The sequence below is a fragment of the Lagopus leucura genome, unplaced genomic scaffold (genome assembly GCF_019238085.1).
Source record: "Lagopus leucura isolate 7727_CA_CO unplaced genomic scaffold, USGS_WTPT01 Super-Scaffold_100002, whole genome shotgun sequence".
Classification (NCBI taxonomy): domain Eukaryota; kingdom Metazoa; phylum Chordata; class Aves; order Galliformes; family Phasianidae; genus Lagopus; species Lagopus leucura.
This window is the reverse complement of record NW_024962263.1, coordinates 45,023,132-45,044,476: the sequence shown is the minus strand read 5'-3', so window position 1 is coordinate 45,044,476 and position 21,345 is coordinate 45,023,132. Positions and strand designations below refer to the sequence as shown.

At 36.1% G+C, this 21,345-nt stretch overlaps 1 protein-coding gene across 2 annotated transcripts in view; it reads left to right on the top strand.

The window, feature by feature from the left end:
• Positions 1–21,345, top strand: part of ROCK1 (Rho associated coiled-coil containing protein kinase 1) — an 82,037-nt gene that overhangs the window by 35,426 nt on the left and 25,266 nt on the right. For both annotated transcript variants that reach the window (XM_042869016.1, XM_042869017.1), the window contains exons 5-18: positions 523–698; positions 3,768–3,852; positions 5,536–5,680; positions 5,964–6,102; positions 7,304–7,395; positions 7,616–7,775; positions 10,371–10,437; positions 14,470–14,558; positions 16,068–16,116; positions 16,666–16,801; positions 17,420–17,511; positions 17,645–17,891; positions 19,559–19,665; positions 20,763–20,913. In XM_042869016.1, the coding sequence (XP_042724950.1) occupies positions 523–698; positions 3,768–3,852; positions 5,536–5,680; positions 5,964–6,102; positions 7,304–7,395; positions 7,616–7,775; positions 10,371–10,437; positions 14,470–14,558; positions 16,068–16,116; positions 16,666–16,801; positions 17,420–17,511; positions 17,645–17,891; positions 19,559–19,665; positions 20,763–20,913 (1,735 nt within the window). The remainder of the gene's footprint in view (positions 1–522; positions 699–3,767; positions 3,853–5,535; positions 5,681–5,963; positions 6,103–7,303; positions 7,396–7,615; positions 7,776–10,370; positions 10,438–14,469; positions 14,559–16,067; positions 16,117–16,665; positions 16,802–17,419; positions 17,512–17,644; positions 17,892–19,558; positions 19,666–20,762; positions 20,914–21,345) is intronic.

Sequence of the window (21,345 nt, the reverse complement as noted above, 5' to 3'; positions counted from 1 at the left end):
AATTGTGTTGAACAGAGCATCGACTACTGTAAGGGAAGTACTGCTTTTTTTGGTTGTTTTAAATTTGGATTCACTTTCTAAACAATGGATACACTGACAATAGAATAATAAATATTTAGTGATAACACAAACAGAATCAGGAAGATGCTTGCAGTACAGTAGTTTCATGTTTACATATTTGTCAGTTGTCATTCCAGGGAGAAAGGAAGCATTACGTTCTATTATGCACTGAACTCCTTTGGAATTATCTCAGTATTTATTGCACCAGATTGTGATCTGGAAGCAGAACTCTACTGCTTACGTAGTAATATAAAAGAATGAAAAATCTGGCAGAAATTAACTTGAGATTAAGATCTTTTCAGAAAGTCTACTGGATGGTGAAAAGCTACTGCAGTAGTTCTAGCAATTCCATTACTCAGTTGACTTAGTCAGGTGGCACAAGAATTCCAGGGTTTTCCAACTAGCAAAAATGAAAGATATCCGAAACATTCAGTGACTTGTTCTTTTATTTTCTTTTTACAGTTATTTTATGCATTCCAAGATGATCGTTACCTTTACATGGTCATGGAATACATGCCTGGTGGAGACCTTGTGAATTTAATGAGTAACTATGATGTTCCTGAGAAATGGGCAAGATTTTATACTGCTGAAGTTGTTCTTGCATTAGATGCAATTCACTCAATGGGCTTTATACACAGGTAAAAAAAAATAATTGTTTACATAGTGCTTTAATTCTGTCAGAATTTAATTGTTTAAGATAGTTTTAAAATTGCTAATGTTCCTTCTTTACTATTGTTTCAATGTTATTCTGTATAACAACTGCAAAAATTCTTGCTACCAGAAATTACAGATCTGAGGTGATACAGTCAAAATAAAGTTTTTCAGTTCCTCTGTTCAGAGAATAATAAAATTGTCCCACTTCACCAAGAGATGCAGACCTAAAGTGACATGAATAAGTTGACCCTAAATTAATTCATTTAACTTGGTCTAGTGGTTAGATTAACATTTAACCCAGTCTCATAGCAGGGGGATTGAAACTAGATGATCACTGTGGTCCTTTTTAACGCAGGCCATTCTGTGATTCTATGATTTTATGATCAGCTTCATGAGAGAAAGTTGTTTGGAGAATTTGATAGTAGTACACACTATTAGTAATTACTGACTCTTAGCTCTGCATTTAGGCACTGGAATGGGCTGCCCAGGGAGGTGGTGGAGTCACCAACCCTGGAGGCGTTCAAGGAACGTTTGGATTTTGTGTTGAGGGACGTGGTTTAGTGAGAGCTATTGGTGATAGGTGGATGGTTGGATTGGGTGATCTTGAAAGTCTTTTCCAACCTTGGCGATTCTGTGATTTAGAGCCTCACATGGCAATAGTGACCCATTCAAAAAGAAACTGAACAAGATTAGGAAAATCTCCCAGCCACCTATTTTCTTGTAAGAGGCCAGATGGAAAACAGACAGAGAGAAAAAGAACTTAGCTTAGTTTCATGTTATCTTTTTAACCTCAGGTGTCGTCACTTGTCAGATAAATTGCGATGTTCTCTGTTGATGTTTGAGCATTTGTCTGTTTATCTAGTTAACTATGTTAACTAGAAGAATAAATTTATCAGCAGAAAATACGGGAACAGTTTGAGAAGGGCATGGTATATATTCTCAATTTGTAATTTGGTCAGATCAGCTTTAACACATTTTTGTACAAAGAAAAAAAGCAAAGCATGAAGCTATTAATCCATTGCTTGAACAGGATGTAGGTGATACATCACTAATGATGTCACTATACCACATTTAATGAATGGTCAGGCAGAACCATTTGTGTGTGTGTATTGCATTCTTTAGAAAACAGACAAATGCAGTTGATTTGCAGTGCTGCTGGCTTTTCATGAAATTTTTAAAATATTTTGGGGCTGACAGTTTTTTTTTAATTTGAGGAGTGAATGGAAACTGATGAAAATGAGGGCTGATGTAGTGGCAAAGGAAGTGGGAAGGGCTGAGGCTGCTATCTTTACCTCAACCTTCACTTGTAAGGTCTGCTCTCAGGCCTCCTAGGTCCCTGGTGGCATAATCTGGAGGACTAAAGCATTTCTGTGACAGAGAAAGATCAAGCTGTGTCCCATGTAGGCAAATTGGGCATATACAAATCTAAGGTCAGTACGATGCACCAAAGGTTTTGAAGGAGGTGGTCATGATACTGCTGTCTGGAGTTTCTCCCTGGGGAGGAGTGGAGAAGAGGATCAGAGGACTGCAGGTTGATCAACACATTGACAGTCTCTGGGAATAGTATGGAGTATATTATCAGGAAACAGCTTCTAAGCACATGGACAAAAAGGTGACTGGGAACAGCCTGCATGGATTTACCAAGGGTAAAACTTGTTTTCTAACCTAAAGGCTTTTGATGAAGTTGTGATGGAGAGGTAGCTGGAATAGGTATACTAAATATGGCCTCAAAGGGTTTTGCTCAGTAGAATGAAGTCCAGCAGGTTGCTAGGGATTCCTTAGAAGGTTGATGAGGTCAGCACTGTTTCTATTTGCAAGTAACGTTCTCATGAGACAGAGTGCACCAGTCTTCAGCGGCCCAGTGAGACTTCATATAGAAGGTAAGGCCAGACTTGAAATTGCACAGTGATGGGGTTAGAGGCAGTGATGGCAGAAGTTGCAGGAAGGGTAACAGTGCTGGCAGAGGTTTCCCAGAGCCTGTGGAATCTCCTCCATGAAGATCTCCCCTGCTCTGGGTGTCCCTGTTGGAACCAGGGTAGGGCCAGAGGACCCTGCCAACCTCAGCCTGTCTGTGAATATTTAGTTATTCGTTAGGAGATATTTTGAGTATGGCCAAATGATGGAAGAGAGTTCATGAGAGTTTGTGAAATCCCCATCCTTGAAAAAAACACAAAACTCGACTGGATTCAACCCTGGGGAACCTGAATGTGACTTTGAAGTTTAATCTCATTTCCTTAGTTGTGCTTTAATCAGGCAGTTGGCCTAAGCATGTTAGAAAAACTCCCAACTAAAATTATTCTGTGTATACTGATACATTTCCACTGTGTGCCCTGAGGTGAGGTAGTGCTAGAGCTATTCATTTCACAGTAGTGGCCTGAGTTGTTGTTTTGAAGTCCCAGAAATTTACTTCCTTCTGAAACTCATTTTATATTTCTGATTGCAGCTTCTTACTATTATTCTGCTACAGTATATTTAATACCATTAACTTTGAACTTCACCAGTTAGCTTATGGAAATTTCCTTTAAGAGAATTACCATGTGGAAAAGGGCATACAACAATGCTTCTTCTTAGCCAGAGAAATAGTTGTTCACACACACACATATTTCAAAAAGTGACATGCATTTGTTCCCTGAAAATAGAAGTGATGCAGGAGGGAAAAATGCTGTGTTCTCAAGGTCTGATTGATAAGGTCTGATTATCTGGGAATTTGATGCATTTCTTTTTGTGTAGGTGAACTGGATCTTAATGGAGATGGGTTTTAAACCACTGAGTGTTTTGTTTTTTTAATTATTATTTTATTTTGGAACAAGAGTAGCTTCCAGATTTGTTAAATTCACTGACTTGAGACTGTGTTCCTACACTCATTATCACTTTTTAAAACGTTTAGTTCCGCAGTCTGCATGTAGGGCATGATACTTTAAGAAGGAAAAAATAGAGGAAATGCTATACTTTCATGTTGTTTTTCCTTGCTATGTTACATCTAAAAATGGATGACTGCTACTGTTTTCATCAGTTAAATCGACCAATTAACACAAATGTTTTTCTCTTTTCAGAGATGTGAAGCCTGATAATATGCTGCTAGATAAAGCTGGTCATTTAAAACTAGCGGATTTTGGTACTTGTATGAAAATGAACAAGGTAGGCGTAAGTTTTTAACTTTGCTTTTCTTTTTGTAAAAGGAAAGTGTATCTGAAAGTGAAAATAAAATAAACTGAAAACTTTTTAGATGAGAGGTGTCCGAGATTCCCCTCTATTCCTGTTACTATTCTTTGTGCATCCTATTAAATTACAGTATAGAATGTGAAAATGATTCTGAAAATAGGGACTGCATCAACTTCTATACCCTTTCAGACAGACCATTAATTGTCTCTTGATCCCTCTGGACTGTTCAAGTTTTTGTTATCAAAGTTAGTGTGAAAGAATGAGATTACTTCCAGCTAGCTTGTCAGTGATGAAAGAATCAAAGCTGATGTCTAAGTTGTTGAATCCTGATTATACTTACTAGCATATTCTGACCTTGCAAAAAGGTGAATCTGAAAGAAACAGGTTGAAGAATATAATGAAGTTATTTATTTTTCAAAATAAGAAGTATTTCAAGTAGTGTGGAACATTGTTGTTCCCTACACAGAGTTGATTATTTTGTCAACCTGCACCTGTGTACTAGGAAAGCGATCTGAAAGAGATGATACTTTACAAATAGAGTCTGTGTAATATACACATCATATTTTCAGTTTATTCTAGGAGCTTTGAATAAATAATTCATTTAGCTGCTTTGCTGTAAGTAAAAGGCACCAGTAAAAACCAAATGCAGGCTATGTGCACAAATTGAAAAAGCTGGCTTAAGTTACAACCAGTCCACTTCAGTGCAGTAGCAGACACATAATTTGTCTTAATTTTGTCTTAATACAGATTTTTGGGGACTGATTTTGCTCTTAACAATGGAAACTCTTGAAATACAGAAGAATATTCAAGTGCTTAAGCTTTAAGTGCCAAAAAAAAGTAAAAGCATAGGATTTTGTATATTAGTGTGAAAGAAGTAAACTTGTGTCAATCATGCTTTGCGTTCTGTTCTGTACTAAACAAAGCTAGCTGTGTGTTGAAGAGCACGAGTAAAGTAGCTCTGTGGAAGAGAAACTGCTCCATGTAGACAGGAGCTTGATACAGGTGCATTCCGGATTCACTGCGCAAGCAGCATTTGCTTTGTTGTATTTCTTATTTATCTATTTTTGTACAAGTTTTTCTACTGATCCATTTCTAGAAACAGTATAGACTTATTCTGAAAGTATCTGAATACTGGAAAGGGTGGTGTGATTTCTGCTTCGGTGTTCTAGTTGCCATCTCCGGTGTGATTACTGTGCTCTTCTGCCACTCCTTTCTCAGGAGGGTGAGGAGTGTAAAACATTCTTCTGACCTGCTACTCAATTTGAAGTCTCTGATTCAAGTTTCAGGGCCTTATCTACACTGCAGTCTTCCTGGCATTTAGGATATTGGATTGGAAGTGAAAAAGTTAATTTAGCTGGTCTTGACAGCAAAATCCTGAATGTTTGACTTTTTTACACTAACAGAGGAGCTTTCCTTGTTTACCCTAAATCCTGTCAGTATGTAAGACACTCATACTTGCTTGAGCAAGTAATCCAGTGCTTTGTTCTGGATTTAGTAGGTTAGTGATTAAAAATGTATAAATACCCATTCCAAGAAGAACATTTGTTAATGAAAGTTGATGTTGATTTATCAGCATTGTTTAGGCTGTGTGTACTCTTGAAAATGGCTTGCAATTTTGGCTCTTACATTTGGGCCTGGCTTTTTTTTTTCTCTTTGTAGGAAGGTATGGTACGATGTGATACAGCTGTAGGAACACCAGACTATATCTCTCCTGAAGTATTGAAGTCCCAGGGTGGTGATGGTTATTATGGACGAGAATGTGACTGGTGGTCAGTTGGAGTTTTTTTGTATGAGATGCTTGTGGGTGAGTAGTAGGATAATAAGAATGAACTGTAGTACTTAACTCTAAGTTAAAATACCACTGTTGCTTTGACTGTTTAATGTATTACTTTCCTGCCATAAGTTGTGATTGTGACTTCATTGCTCATAAAGCATATTTTGGAAATATTCTGGCACAGTTCTCAAACACTTGTCTTTACCTGTTGTTCAGTTAGTTGCTTACATTCATTGAGTATATAAATCAAATGCTATACGTCAAATCCATAGTATTTATCTGTGTTTTCATTTTTGTCTTGTTGCTTTTTCAGGTGACACACCTTTTTATGCAGATTCTTTGGTTGGAACATACAGTAAGATTATGAACCACAAGAACTCCCTTACCTTCCCTGATGACAATGAGATCTCTAAAGAGGCAAAAAACCTTATTTGTGCCTTTTTAACTGATAGGTGAGATTTAAACTTTAATCAAAATGAAAGTAAGCTTTTGTTAAGGAAAACTATCATGTTGAAAGAACGTAAGTGTGTATCTCTGTATAATGTGTTGATATGGGTTTCTAAACTGCTCAGCACAAGTGGAATTTTCATTGTCTTGGTATGAACGCAGTGTAATTTAGATGCTACTGTAGTTTGATGTATGCATTCTGAATGCAGTTCTTTTGATTGAATGTTCTCCTTTGTGGAAGTTGGATTTTGTTTGTCTCAACAACATAAGAAAGTGTTGGCCTCTTGCTTAAAGTACAGGAAGGATGTCTTAAATTTAGTCAATAAACTTTTAGAACTTCAGTTACTTAAATCTTTTAAGTCATTTTGTCTACTCTGAAATAATGTTTTGCTTAATGTGAAGTAGCAGTTACTAACCAGTGTTGCTGCAAACTGGACAAGCAGGTATCATCAGCTTTACCTTGTCCAGTCTCAGCCTGGGAGAGGAATCCCCAGTGCTTGCTAATGTCCTTTGTGGTAGCTATCATGTACAGTGGTGGAAGGGAAATGCTGCTACTGTGAATACTTCTACCTTCTAAACTTGGTTGACTATAAATATTTCTTAGTAACAGCTGCTGTGTTGTGCAGTGTCATAAGAGGCATGGGGTCCTTTGGGATGAAGCTGAAGCAAAAGGTGCATTTTGTGAGCATCCCTAATACAATCCCAGCTGCTAGTGGGCATTCAGTCCACAGGATCAGGGTAGAGACAACCCAAAGGAAGCCCCCTGGATGAAATGTGGATGTTAGGCTTTCTAATTTTGCAGATGCACTCCAGTTGTACCCATACTACTTAGTGTTATAAGCATAGCCTTTTCTTGAGACCCAGTGCTGCAAAGGACGGGGACTGTTGCATTTGCTGAACTACGTGGGATTCAAGCAATGGCACAAACTCCTTGACAGCTGTCTAGTCAGTCTGTGATGATAGAAATAGTAACAGCAGGAGTTCTTGTAGACAAGATTTAAACCAGATTTTTGTTCTGAAGTTACCTGTGGTGTTGCTGTAGTTATTTTCATATCTGAAAGCTTTGAGATATGTCTGTTTCTTGCCTTAGTTTGAGAGGTAATTATTTTCACTTTGTTGTGAGATATGCTGTAGAGTGAATCTTCTTTCTTTTGGAATGATTTATGTTGTTGTACATGCTGTACTGAAAAAAACACCTCTTCACAGGGAAGTGAGACTGGGACGAAATGGCGTAGAAGAGATTAAACGGCATCTTTTCTTCAAAGATGATCAGTGGGCTTGGGAGACTCTCAGGGACAGTAAGTATAATGCTTTTCTCAGACACTGTGATCTGGCTTACTAATATATCACGTTAGCAAAACAACTGCCATATTTCTTTTCAATAGAATTTAGTCTTCCTTACTTTGTAGCAAAGAATGAGGTTTCTTAGACACCAAAGAGACATTCCTCCCAAACTCTTAACTTTTACTTGAATGATAAAATGGTTATTATGGTATAATTATTCCTCTTTTTTCCTAGCTGTAGCACCAGTTGTGCCCGACTTAAGTAGTGACATAGACACTAGTAATTTTGATGATATTGATGAAGACAAAGGAGAGGAAGAAACATTTCCCATTCCAAAAGCGTTTGTGGGCAACCAGCTTCCTTTTGTTGGATTTACGTATTACAGCAACCGTCGGTATGTACAAACAAGCAATTTAGTGATGTATTCTCTAGTCAAGACTCCTGTTTAACTCTTAGCAGTATATAAATAGAAGCCAAACAGATTTCTTACTAATGAGTCAGAATCCTAACAAATGACACTTTGACACTTTGATAGCTAATATTTCTAGTCAGCAGTATCTTAAATATCACACTGATTTTGTGAATATCTTACTCTCTGCTAAGAATGTTACATAGTGGTGCAGCAGAAACTGAGCAAGAGTAATTATCGTCTGTTGCTGCCATAAAGCTGCCTAGAGGGCACTGAAATATCCATGTCATCGTGAATTAGGGATATGAATATCACTTTTGTTGAAAAGTTCCTAAGTTTTATACAAGGATTCCACATCACTTATGTAGTATTATGATAAATTAAAATGTCTGAACTTCTCTGTGGGTCACTTGAAAGAAAATATTTTTCTTTTCCCTGCTATCTGTGGTAGTTTATCTTATTCAGAGTATTCAACTACAGTGTGAGATAGTTATGTTTCAGTTTTTGCTGCTCCTTAAAAAACTTTAAATGACATCAATTGAAATTATATTGATTTGTACTTCAACATTCATTATTATTATAGGCTCTATAGATAGCTATATCTACATTCAAAAAATCTTTTTCTTACCTTGAATGCAGCTTTTTATTGTCATGGGTGTCGGTCACACTTAAAATGGACTAAGACTTCTAGTAGAACGTGCCAGAGAAATGTGACTTAGTTTTTAGACTTAGCATTTGAGGATAGGAAAGCTTTAAAGAAAAATAAATCTGTTATTCAGCCTTGGATAGAAGAGGAACCACTTTTCCAAACTTGTGGTGAAATTCTTTCCATCTCAGCTGTGAGTTGGATTTTTTAATGTAGTAAAAACAAGCTTTGCAGACAGTTTGTGTGAGTTCAACAGTCATATAATTTTACCTATTGTTTTGACTTCAGTCTATAATGAAAAAAAAATGTCTTAATTTTTGACTTGTGGGAAGACTTTGGAACATATTACCAAGAAGGTGAAATAGCATACTGATGGCTGTTGATAACTGAAGTTCTTCTCTTCCCTTTTCCTTGTTGGGTTGGGGACAGTACCAGGAATTCAGAGACTAAAAGATTGTTTTACTGTTGTGATAGAACTCTTCCACTAAGTGCTATTGTTAGGTTGTATACTTACTGGAACTAAAATAGTTTCTGGAATTGATATGAATCCCGTAATACTCTGTTGTGACAGTTTTGAAAAGTCTGAAATGACCATTTGTAATTGCTAGACCTGTAATCCTAATTTTAATTCCCTTTTTATATTGAAAATAGTTCAAACATTAAACTGTGTATTTACTGCATGCATCTTCCACTTTCTTTGGTTTTGTTATATTTGACATATGCTTAGAGTTAAAAGAAATGGGGATATAAGAAGATGATCTGACTTATGTCACTGAAGGAAGTCATAAGGTATTTAGTAAAAAATATTTTCTACAGCTGTAATCTCATTGATTCCAAACTAGAAAACATGATTCTTTATTATTGAACTTCACCTATAGCACAGGTTTTGGAATACTAGTTGAGAACAGTTCATAGCAATTTGTAGCTTTTGCATTCCGTTCTGGGTTGAGGTTATTCCTACTCTTCTCTGGTACTGTGACTGCTTCAGTATGATATTTTTCCTGCTCAGTAGCCCCTGGTGTGCAAATTATGATAGCTTCTTGAACTTGAGACACTCGATCCCTTTTTAAAGGGAACTATCATGTTTTCTTTTTGTCATTTGGTTATCTGTAAGCAGTCCTGATGTTTAATTTGACTGGTTTGCAGATGTCTTTGATGTTACCCTCCTTGATAGTTTGAAGGGGTTTTGTTTCATGTGGAACAACAACAAAAAAAGAGGATGCTTCCATCTTCCTCAGTTCATGTGCTGGAGATTTCTTCCTCACACAATCTGATATAGTTGAGGAATCATTCATGTGTCTCTACAGCATTTATCAGGCCAAGAATATCACACCAAATGCAGGAATAACTATCAGACAGTCACTTGCATTTATTTACCTGACTGCTTAGAATCACTACAAATAGACATCTGTGGTATTTTTAGAAAAGAGTTCTGTGAAATAGCACTCCAGGACAACTTTGTGTGTGGAACTTCTAATGACTGTTGGAAGTTATGCGCACACGATCTCTGCAGTTTGCTTCATTACTACTTGTGTCAGAAGTGCTGGAATAAATATTTATGGGATGCAAGCCAGAGAGAGTGTTGTAACCATGGAAAGCAAAGATTTTTTTGATAGTTTTTTCTTTTAAAAGTGGTTGTATTAATACTTGGCAGAAATTCTTTTTGCAAGAGATCTTCTGCTGCAACTTTCTTCTTTCTACTTAAAGCCAATTTTTGCAATTAATTGTGTGTGTGGTTTTTTGGTTTATTTTTTGCTCAATTAAATGTGCTTAAATCTTGAAGTATGATAAATAATCCGATTATGTTACTATTTGGTTATCCAGATTTTGGGACAAAAAAAAATCAGAGGGTTCTATTTTTAGTGTGATTATATTCCGTTTTTCCGTTTTCCTTTTAAACAATTCTTAAAATAACATTTAAAATGTTGTTGCAGGTATTTATCTGTCTCTGCAGAAAATTCCAATGATAACAGAACAGGCTCCAGTATGGATAAAAGTGTGGTATGTCTCACTGATTTTAAATTTTACTGTATACCAGAGAGTCTGTTCCATGTATGCTTATAAACTGATTTCTAGTTGCCTCTGTTTTAGTGCTTTGAGATAGAGGAGAGCAATACACGGCATTGAACTGTGCCTGTTAAATTTGTTGGAAAAACTGAATTTCAGTTCTTCCTAAAACATTAACTTTTATGAGTGGGAATAAAATGGTTGAAGCTGCATATTCTTCATGTGAAGTGAGATTTGCTGAGTTTGTCTTTTGAAATTTTGAAGTGTTTGTGCAGTATTTTTAGAGTGCAGTATCTATCCCAGCTGTACACTGGCTTTATGGGGATCATCTAGACCTGCTTGTGATAGGAAGTTTGAGCTTTCCAGCAGCGCACTGGAGCTTCCTGTGGGATAAGTGGGAGGTGGCAGATGAGGTAGCAATGCAGCAGTTCTCTTTTTCAAATAAAATTTCCAAGCTTGGGTGTCTGCTCCTTCTCAAGGGTACCCCGCAAGCTTTTGAGATTCAGGGCACCAAGAACCTGCATTTGTTTATATAGCAGCTGACCTATCTGAAGAAAAGAGCATAAAAGTTCAGGAGCTCTTTTGGTGACTGCTTCCTAAGCATCTTGGCAGTCATGTTACCGGGAAGGTAAGCTGCTATTTTAGGAGCAAGGCAGGCATGGATTCTGTATATTTTGGTATAAAGTAGGCTATTCCATTTCATATTTTTAAGTTGTTTTTTTTTTTTCCCAGTATAAAATGCTGACAAAAATGATAATTGACTCTAAATAACTCTTACTGGCTTTGATTGATTTACTTTGTTAGTGCTTTGTTCTATTACGATTTCCATTTAGAGTCAAAGAGAAGCACGTTTCCTTTGAGGTGATGTTCATGCATGTTCCCTTTTCTCTTAATCTTGTTATATACGTGTTCTAGTGATATATGGTATTACCTCCTAACAATTTGTAAAAGGCAAGGGAACTAGTAGTTTATTTTATTGGACTAAGTGAATTTATTAAGCACTAATCTGTTTTGATTTTTTTACGTATGCTTTTATCTTCCATAAATTTTGCTTTTCTCATCAGCTAACAGTATGACTGTTAGTGAGGCAAAATTAAAAAGAGAGCTAGAGTTTCACATATTTGTAGATACTTAAAGATGTACTTTGAGCTTGGGATGACCTTAAAGATAGTTGTTAAATGGACTTTGCAAACACTGTGGTGCGAACCTCTGTTTAGCTAAAGATTCCTAGAGCACTGTCTGAACTGTCAGGGCTATTAGAATGTCTTGTGATTTTAACAGTTCTGGGAGGGGAAGCTCTGGAAGGATGTGGGTGATAGAGAGGCTTAAATGAATGTTAAATCTTTACTACGGGGTATTTTTATCTCTCTCAGCTGTTTTTCCTTTCATTACATGCTGCAATGAAAACGGTAATGTTAACACATGGTTAGCACAATAATTAATTCTGGAAATATAACACAATGTAAACTATCTGTATTTATGGTATAGTACTGAGCATCTTCTCTGAGGGACTGAATGCCAAAATCAGGAGTGTAAAATTTCATAAAATCAGACCATGAAGTCAGAGAAAAATGGAATTGAAATCCTTTTAGCTGAATTTCAAACCTCTTTAAGATCTGATTATTTACTTTCTTTACTTTACTTTTACTTTACTTTTTTTAGTGCTACCCTAAAATCCTGTCAGTGGTTCAGGTATTAAGGAGATGAACAAATATTTTTGCACTGGATCTTTGATATTCTTCATTGCTCAGGGGGCAAAAGCAGATGCACAATGCTTCGGTGGTTTAAAAAATAAATAAAATATGGCAACTTCAGAGGGATTTTTCTTGGCATCTCTGCCGTAAACAGAGAGTAAGACACAAGGGAATGCCTTTATATTAAGTTACAATTAACCCAGGCTTTTCTGAAGGTATTATTTAGATTATTGATATCAGACTGTGCAAAAGTGCTCTTGAAGCCTGTGGTCTTGCACTAATGTAATGTGACTGCTCAGTAAGATTAGATAAATGTAATCCTATAAATGTATCCAGAGATAGAAAGAAGTAAGAAGAAGCAATAGAGGTCCAAACTATGAGGAGTCAGTGCAGAAATGCTTCAGTTACCTAAAGTCTTGAGAACTGTTCCTCCATCGCATGTAATTCCTTTATGGGTTAAAATGAGTAACCAAGAAGTAGATGAGCAATTATCTTAAAGTTTCCTGATCCTTTATTTTTGTGTATTGTCTGTGGATCCTTTTCGGTTGAGTGAGAGCTTGCCTTTAAATAGTCTGGCTTTGTTTCTCAAAATTTGTGGTTAATACCAGTGGAATAAATGTGTTGTGCACCAGTTCTCCTTCCCTCTTCCTCTGAGTTGACAGTGGTTTTTGCCTACAACCATTTTTTTTCCAAATGGTTCTACGTCATATATAACACCAGTAGTTAGTTCTCCAAAGCTGTTCTGTAGGTGCTGAGAAGTCTATTACTTCCAGCATTTCACAGAATCACAGAATCACCAAGGTTGGAAAAGACCTACAAGATCATCCAGTCCAACCATCCACCTATGACCAATAGTTCTCACTAAACCGTGTCCCTCAATACAACGTTCAACGTTTCCTTGTTCTCTCAAGGCTTTCTGGTAGGTAGAGGTAAATACATAGAACGTGGAGTAGTGAATAAATAAAATACGTGGTTTCTGGTTAGTCCCTTGTTGCCATATCTGTGTTCGTTCCTCTGAAAACTTCAGCTTCAGAGCATGGATGGAAGAAAAATGAGGAAGTGAGAAAGGGTGTCTGGTTCTTGGGAGTACCAAAGCGGGCTCATTGCTTTTTTCCTACTGAAGTAGAAAGGAGTAAAGACTGGAAACAGGAATAAGAGGAACACTTGCCTGCAAGTAGACAAAAATTATCTCAATGGTAGCTTTCTTGTTTAATATGGTTAAAGCATGCTGTGTCTTCAGTTTAGGACCAAACAGAAGACTGTCCTGTTTGAGGACATTTACTATTGCTATGAAACAAGAATGGAAGGAGAACTTCTCTTTATGGTTTTAGTGTGCAGTCCTAATTTTTTAGGTGTGTTTTGAGGGGGGAAAAAGTGGAAGAGGTGGACATCAGAGGAGCTGTTCTGTTTCTCCTTTTTCTGGGAAGATTGTGCAAAAAGGAATTGGGCAATTATCAGAGTTTGTGAAGTTAGAAGAAGAAATAAGACAGCCGAGTGTCAGAACTGCTTTCATGTGTTGCTTTGAGGAGAGTCTAGATTAGGACTGTAGTTTTTCTCTGTGCTATTCAGAAAGGCTGAGAGAAATGTGGGAAAGCTAAATAAGGCTGAAATCCTTACAAGATCAGTGGAAAAGTTTAGAGTGAATCAGCACAGACTTAATGAGCTTCCTTGAAGCTGATACCATCTTGTTAATTGAGGATCTTGCTGATGTTGGAGTGAGATTATTGTGCACAGAAATCCAGTAGAAGGCAGATATTTTGAGACTGCATGGAAAGAATGAATTCAAGAATTTGTTTTGCTGGCAAACAGTAAATGCAAATTACCATTCTGTATTAACATATGAAGCCTGTTACTATTTTCAAACCTTAGTACAAGGCTATCTGTAAAAAAATCTCTCAACTTAATGTTTAAGAGCTTTTTCCCTCACTGCTAATAACTGATGGGCCTGGTTCTGCTTCCTGAACTGAGAACTGAAGATGCATTGCAAAATACATTTAGTAGGTTATGCTAGAAAAAGGAATTGAGGTTTAACAAAATACGTCTGAAAATACGGAAAACGAGGCGTACCTGACCTGACTTTGTCCCATGAATTTTGATGGAACTACACACAGACTTAAAATTTTACTCATGTGTGTAATTTTATATTCTTTCTTGTAACTAACTTTGATTTTTTTGGAGGAAAAGGAAGAGTAAGTCAGCTTAAAGACATAGTGCTTAATTCAAAGTGAGTAGGCGGTGATAGTGTTAAGTAGTTCTGAATATACTGAAATTCCTTTTTGAAGTTTTTGAATTTAATGCGTGTTCTTTCATGTACAAATATATATATTTAAAGATGGAAAATATGCAGAAGATGATCTATGATTTGGAAGAGCAGCTACATAATGAAATGCAGCTGAAAGATGAAATGGAGCAAAAGTGCAGGTGAGACTTTGAATTTGATTTCTTTGTGTAATTTTAATGTATCTAACACTTCAATTCTGTATTACTACTTGAGGGATTACCAGAATAACATTATTGTGCTGTATTCCTACAAGGGAGTTCCAGGTGCAGGTTTAAATCATTCCAAAGCAACATTTGAACGGTTTTCTTGACTATAGTGTCAAGGAAATCCTTTGTTTTCATTGGCGTTCATTTAAAACATTTTCTGAACACTCGTAAATTTGAGTTTATCTAGTTCTTCTGAATGAAGATGCCTTAGTGGAATGAAGAACATTTTTGGGGAAGAGTAAAATACTCATTGTACCACCTATTGGACTATTAACATTGTCTCTGCTATCTAAATACATGGTAATTTTTACAGAATCCCATTTATTTTAATTCCCGGGACTGACAGGTAAGACCAAGGATTTTCTTTCCAGAGGTCTTGTTTCTGCTATGTTGAAGTAGCTCTGTGTAAATTTGCCCACTTTTTGCAGGTACACTTAAGATCAAACAAGTGGGAATATTCTTTTGTAATAACTAGAAATTTTTACTCAGTCATTCCACCTACTTTCTTTCAGTTAGCTTTTCCTTTTGAAGTGCTTTCCTGAAAGCCTGAGTAAAGCTAGAATGCTACGCTATGCATAGGATACGGGAAAAATTAATGCTTGAGATTTAGAACCGAACTCTGTAGCTGTACGAGCCACTTAAATAGAAACTGATAACCAAAATGGTCCTGTGTGAATGTATGCTGTGTGACTTTGTCTCTTACTTAAACACCACTTCACTGTTCACTTGTTCTGATCGCTTTATACAAGTAGGACACACGTTGCTTGAAATACAGGCAGTAAGTGCAGCAGTTCCTGCAGCACTAATGAAATTTTCAGAGCACAACAGTGTATTTTCTGAGACAGCCTGTTGTTTACTGTAGATTGCGTTGATTGGATACGTTGCTGTGATAGCTCCTTACTGTTAAGCTGGCAGATGACTTTGTCTGAGTCCTCCTTGTTATCTCTCTAAAGAGGGATTTGTAGTTGCCAAAATGTGTTCGCTGAGATCTTTATCTATTAACTGAAAGTTTTATAGTGTGCTTAACTTTGCTCTCTGTGTTCAAATAAGTTATTTCAACTGAGACTTTCGGATAATATTACTTAAATGTTTTATATGTGATAGTGAGGTGATTACTATTGAAATAAACATTTTAGTTATCTGGGAAGCTCAAAACTAGAAGTAGTCTTAGCAGTTCATGAGAATGTTCCAATTTTAATGATACTCTCTGTATTTACTGTTTTACATTTCAGATCTAGGGACAAAATATGGCACCTAAAGTCTGCAGCGAAGTTATAAATACTTAAGATATTTTATGAACCACTTGCAATGATTAAATATTTTCTTTGTTTTTTAATTACTTACAACAAAATAGAATTAATTCAAATGCAGCACTTCAGTGATGACTGGGAACTTTTTAACTGGAAAAACATAATATATCCTTGTTAATCATTTCATTTTTAGGTCTTCAAACATAACGCTAGACAAGATAATGAAAGAACTGGATGAAGAGGTAAGGTATTTTCTCACTGAAGCATTCTTAGCTGGATGAAGAGTATGGATAGTACTTCAACAATTCAAGTTTTTTCTCAGTTTAAATTTGAGGCCAAATTATCTCACTTCATTACATTGCTTTGGAAAATATGTATTTATTTGTTCACACTTTAAAAATCTTTTTTTTTTCTTGATGCACTGATTTGAATTGTTTCCTCTGCTAAATGTTTTGCTTAGACTTGATCACTGCAGTTTTTTGACATTTATCAATATCAATTATTCTAAAAAATAGTCTACAGCAGATTTTCTCTTGAGTCCTTACGTTGTATCTTAATATTTGGTTTAATGGTTACTTAAATGTAAGCGTGCTAACAAAAATTTTCCTAGTAATTTGATAAATTTGTGATGTAGGAGCTTTAAATAGTTATCTTTTGTAAAAACTTTTTTCAAGGGAGCCCAAAATGAATCCACTGAAAATGATGTGTCAGTTTCCTTGACTAATTATTTGCAGAGATATTGCTTTAGGTATCATTCATTAAAATGTAAACTCCAATGTATTCAATTTTAGGGAAATCAAAGAAAGAACCTAGAATTAACAGTGTCCCAGATTGAGAAAGAAAAGATGGCACTGCAGCATAAGATAAACGACTATCAAAGAAAAATTGAACAAGAGAGTGAAAAGAGACGGAATGTGGAAAATGAAGGTATGTCACATTGTCCAAACATTGAAACAGATGAGGTAGATGGTGTGTTTAATGATTTACAGTGTTAACATCTTAAGTGCTGCAGAACACAAATTTTGAGTGCTTTTTCTTGAGTCTTAACGGGATGTTATTTTTGTCTTATTTTCAAATTCTGTTCTCTACAGCATGTTGTTATTCTGCAGACATGGAATTTGATCTAAAAATGTACGGCTGTTTACGAGGGTGGATAGTGATAGGACAAGGGGGAATGGTTTTAAACTGAGACAGGGAAGGTTTAGGTTTGATATTAGGAGGACGTTTTTCACTCAGAGGGTGGTGACGCACTGGAACAGGTTGCCCTAGGAGGCTGTGGATGCCCCATCCCTGGAGGCATTCAAGGCCAGGCTGGATGTGGCTCTGGGCAGCCTGGTCTGCTGGTTGGTAACCCTGCACATAGCAGGGGGTTGAAACTGGATGATCATTGTGGTCCTTTTCAACCCAGACCATTCTATGATTCTGTGATAAGAAAAAGGCTAACAAAAGACTTAAATGTCAGTGGACTTGTATGTTCAAATGTGTTTGTTTAAAAACTAAAGAATTTTATTAATCTGCTTTATTAATGGTGTAATTTCTCTTTAGTTTCTACGCTAAAAGATCAAATGGAAGACTTGAAAAAAATCAGCCAGCATTCACAAATTACAAATGAGAAGATAACACAGTTACAAAAACAAGTATGTTGTTTGTTTGCTGTTTTAATAATTTCTTAAATCTGAGGAGCAGTATTATGCATTCATATAAAACAAAATTTTTCCCAATAAATAAATTTCCATGTTTGAGAATCTTCTTTTATTTTTCCTCTAACAGCTAGAAGAAGCCAATGATTTGCTACGGACAGAATCAGAAACAGCAGTAAGACTGAGAAAGGGTAACACAGAAATGAGCAAGTCATTAAGTCAAGTAGAATCACTGAATAGAGAACTGCAGGAAAGGTGCAGAGTTCTGGAAAGCGCAAAACTGCAGGTGGAGAAAGATTATTATCAACTGCAAGCAGCTTTGGAATCAGAACGAAGAGACAGAAGTCATGGATCTGAAATGATTGGAGAACTACAGGGTAAATCTTCTCTGTAATTAGAAGTTGTAAGCCTGCTTATGAAGTACAATTACATGAAGAAGGGGAAAGCCAGTCTGTGAGCAGTGTGATTTAATAGAGTGATTCACGAAGATTTGATTGTGTCTGAGTGGCTCTTGGGAGGGAGGATATCAAAAAGAACATTCTGAGGGAAGCCGCTGATTATGGGGCAAAAAGTGCATTACCAGTAAAAGAATATGAAAAGCTGGTGGTGCTAGAGAAGATCCAACATTGCATTTCACCATCTTGGCACAACAGCCAAGTTGGCACACCTTTTAATTTGTTGTTAAATTTATGTTTTTCTTCTTACGTTTCTACATTACTTCATAAGAAAGATGAAAAGTATAGTTAGGAATACACATCTGAATGCTTGGAACTTTTTACCATGTATATTTGTGATTCTTAGTACTAGACTATTCAGATAATGTTGTTTCATGATTGTGACTGTGCTAGCAGAGCCTGCTTCCTAACTTGCCATTTTAATCCATCTGCTGGCAGCATTTAGAATCATTTCCCATGAGGCACAATCTTCCGCTTACTTGTATACACTGGAGAGAGGTGTTGAGGGCTTTTTTCGTTTTTTAAGGTCAACCTTTTCTTTCTCTGGTACAGGTTAAGAAATACCAAGAATCATGCTGCCTAGTTACTGTGCTTCAAGTATAAAAAAGCTGCTTCAGTTTAATTAGTGTGCACTTCCTCTGAAATTATGGAGTGTAGTCTGGTGCAGCCTGTTATTAATTGCAAGCAAGAAGTACGAAATGGCTGAAGACTTCTGTGCACTTATAAATGTGCTCTTTGATTTCATCTAACTTGAGGGTTTGCAGGGAAAGCATCTTTATTCTGAAAGGTGTAGGGATAAGGTGTATGCAATAAGATATTTGCTGGTGACATGTGAATAACTTTGTGTATTTCAAACACTGACATGGCTGTTTTAAAAGCACATTTTGAATGCACAAAGATAACATTCAGGAAGACGTTCTTTTCTTCCATCTCATGCCTTTTCTTCCTGTGAAATGTTCTGCACTGTTGCCTGATGGAATTGAACTGATAGGTTCCCTACTGTATTTACTGTATCTAAGGTATTAAGTGTAATACAAAGTAATTAAAAATATTTTGTCATGTATGTGTCTATTTTAAAGGAGCTAGTGCAAAATCTGCAGTCTAGAAATGCATACTATGAATTGCTATTCAGTGTATAAACTTCTAATGCCACATAGGGTCTTGTGGTAGATGCTAAGAAGAAATATTTAATCTATTCTTGAAAGATTGCTCTAGTCAGTTAGGTTAATACATACTGCATTAACACTGTATATCCATGTAAGGTTGCCTTTGTTAATATGCCTTATTTATGTTTTACTGGAGGTAACAGCAGAAAAGGTATTTGTTGTGTGGCACAAGCAGAATTAACATTAATGGAAAGAAATTTTGAAAAATAGGGAAGGCAGATACCAAGTTGTGCATGTGATTTTTTTTTTCCCTTGGAATTGCTTTTAACAGTAACTAATAAGGTCAATTTCCTTTACAATGTGTGGTGTTTGTATATATGAAGAAGTTGGAAGTGTTTAATGGTCCCAAAAATCAGTGAAGGTTGAAAAGATTATCTTTTTAAGTTTAGTAACAAATACTGAATAATACTTATTTTTTGACAGTTCGGATTACAACTTTACAAGAAGAATTGAAAAACCTTAAAAATAATCTTGAAAGAGTGGAAGCAGAAAGAAAACAAGCTCAAGATAGGCTTAATCATTCAGAAAAGGTATGGTAAAATGATGTTGAGGCTAATGTTCTTTGACAGCTTTGATCATATTTTCAAATTTGCAACGTTACTGTTATATCCTTGCTGTAAATCAGTCTGTTAAAAAGATAGACTAATTAGTGCTAACTAATTTATAGTCTCCTCAGAGTGGTAAGTGTAACAAATCCTTAAATGTTCTCACTTGTAGCTTTAGGAGTATAATTCATGTTTGTCATGAATCAGTCAAGGATTCAGAGCTTCTGCCAATAGCAAGTAATTTTTATTCTGTTTGCCTAACCACTGCTGCAGAAACTTGCCTTCTAAAAATCTACAAATTGAAATTTTGTAAAATCTGTGATTTAAATTTCTAGTTTTTACTGGATTTTAATTTGGCTGGGCCTTTTTAGTCAACTTAGAGCTGAGCCATTTGAGCTTTTCCTTCCTTCCCAGAGAACAGCAGCAACATGTTCCCCTAGCATCTCTGGTCCTTGCCCCAAGGTAGAGAAAAAAGAAGAAAAATAGTAAATCCTGCGTCATGTTTTCAGTTAGGCTGTGTAGTTAGTTCTCTGTTTTGATGTCAGATAAAGACTTGCAGTACTGTGTGGCCTATCCAAATAAAACAGAGAGATAATTACCTATGTGGGAAGCTGTAAGAAGTGATCTTTCTCACTTGGAAATGCATGAAGTAGTGATGGAAAGGCAAGTCCTGCCTCTCAGTGCCCATCTGCTGTGCTTGTTTTGTGAGTTACTGGTTAGGCGCTGGGGCTCCTAATAATGAAATAGTGTAATTGCATGCAGGTGAGGGTAATAAAAATTCCTTTCTGCTCTACTGTTGTCAGTGGGATTGAGAAATGTTTCCAATTTAGGTGACTACTAGTCACACAAATGGAGAGTTTTCATTATGTTATGAATTTACACAGTAATAAATAAAACTAATGAAGTTTTCTCCAGGGCACGGAGTACAATTTTTGTCTGTTGGCTTTCTTTATAAGTGTGGAACACTGATTATTTCTTTGTAACAAGATAACACTAAAAAAGAAAAAGGAGAAAGTATTCCCTCAGATACTATAGAATTACTATAGCTCTTTTTTTTTTTTTTTTTTGTCTCTTATATTTAGGAAAAGAATAATTTGGAGATAGATTTGAACTACAAACTCAAGTCTTTACAAGACCGTTTAGAACAGGAAGTAAATGAACACAAAGTGACTAAAGCTCGATTAACTGACAAACATCAGTCAATAGAGGAGGCAAAATCAGTTGCAATGTGCGGTAAGTCTAGTCTGCAAGTTTGGGATGGATAACTCATAGTATTTTGGTTACAATACCTTAAAATGCACAGTCTGATAATGTGGTACTCTTACACAAGTGTTTAATCCTTGATGTGAAAACAAAGAGTTCAGAATTGTTAAACATAATGAAAACGACAAATTTTAAAAGATTTTATTTAATGTGATACCTGCATGGTAAGAAAATGTATTGCTTTTTAATGTTTTGATTAACTTACTGCTTTTGCAATTCAGAACCTTCTTTGGCTTCTAAAATGCCATTGAATCCTATAATGTTGGCTAATGTTAACTGGAATTGAAAGAACTTATTATCAAGACTGATCTCCTGGAGCATTCATTCCTGTGTAACTTTATTAAATACTGATGTTCTGTTAAGGTTGTCTAAAGTGTTTGAGTTTTTTGTATATGTATATGT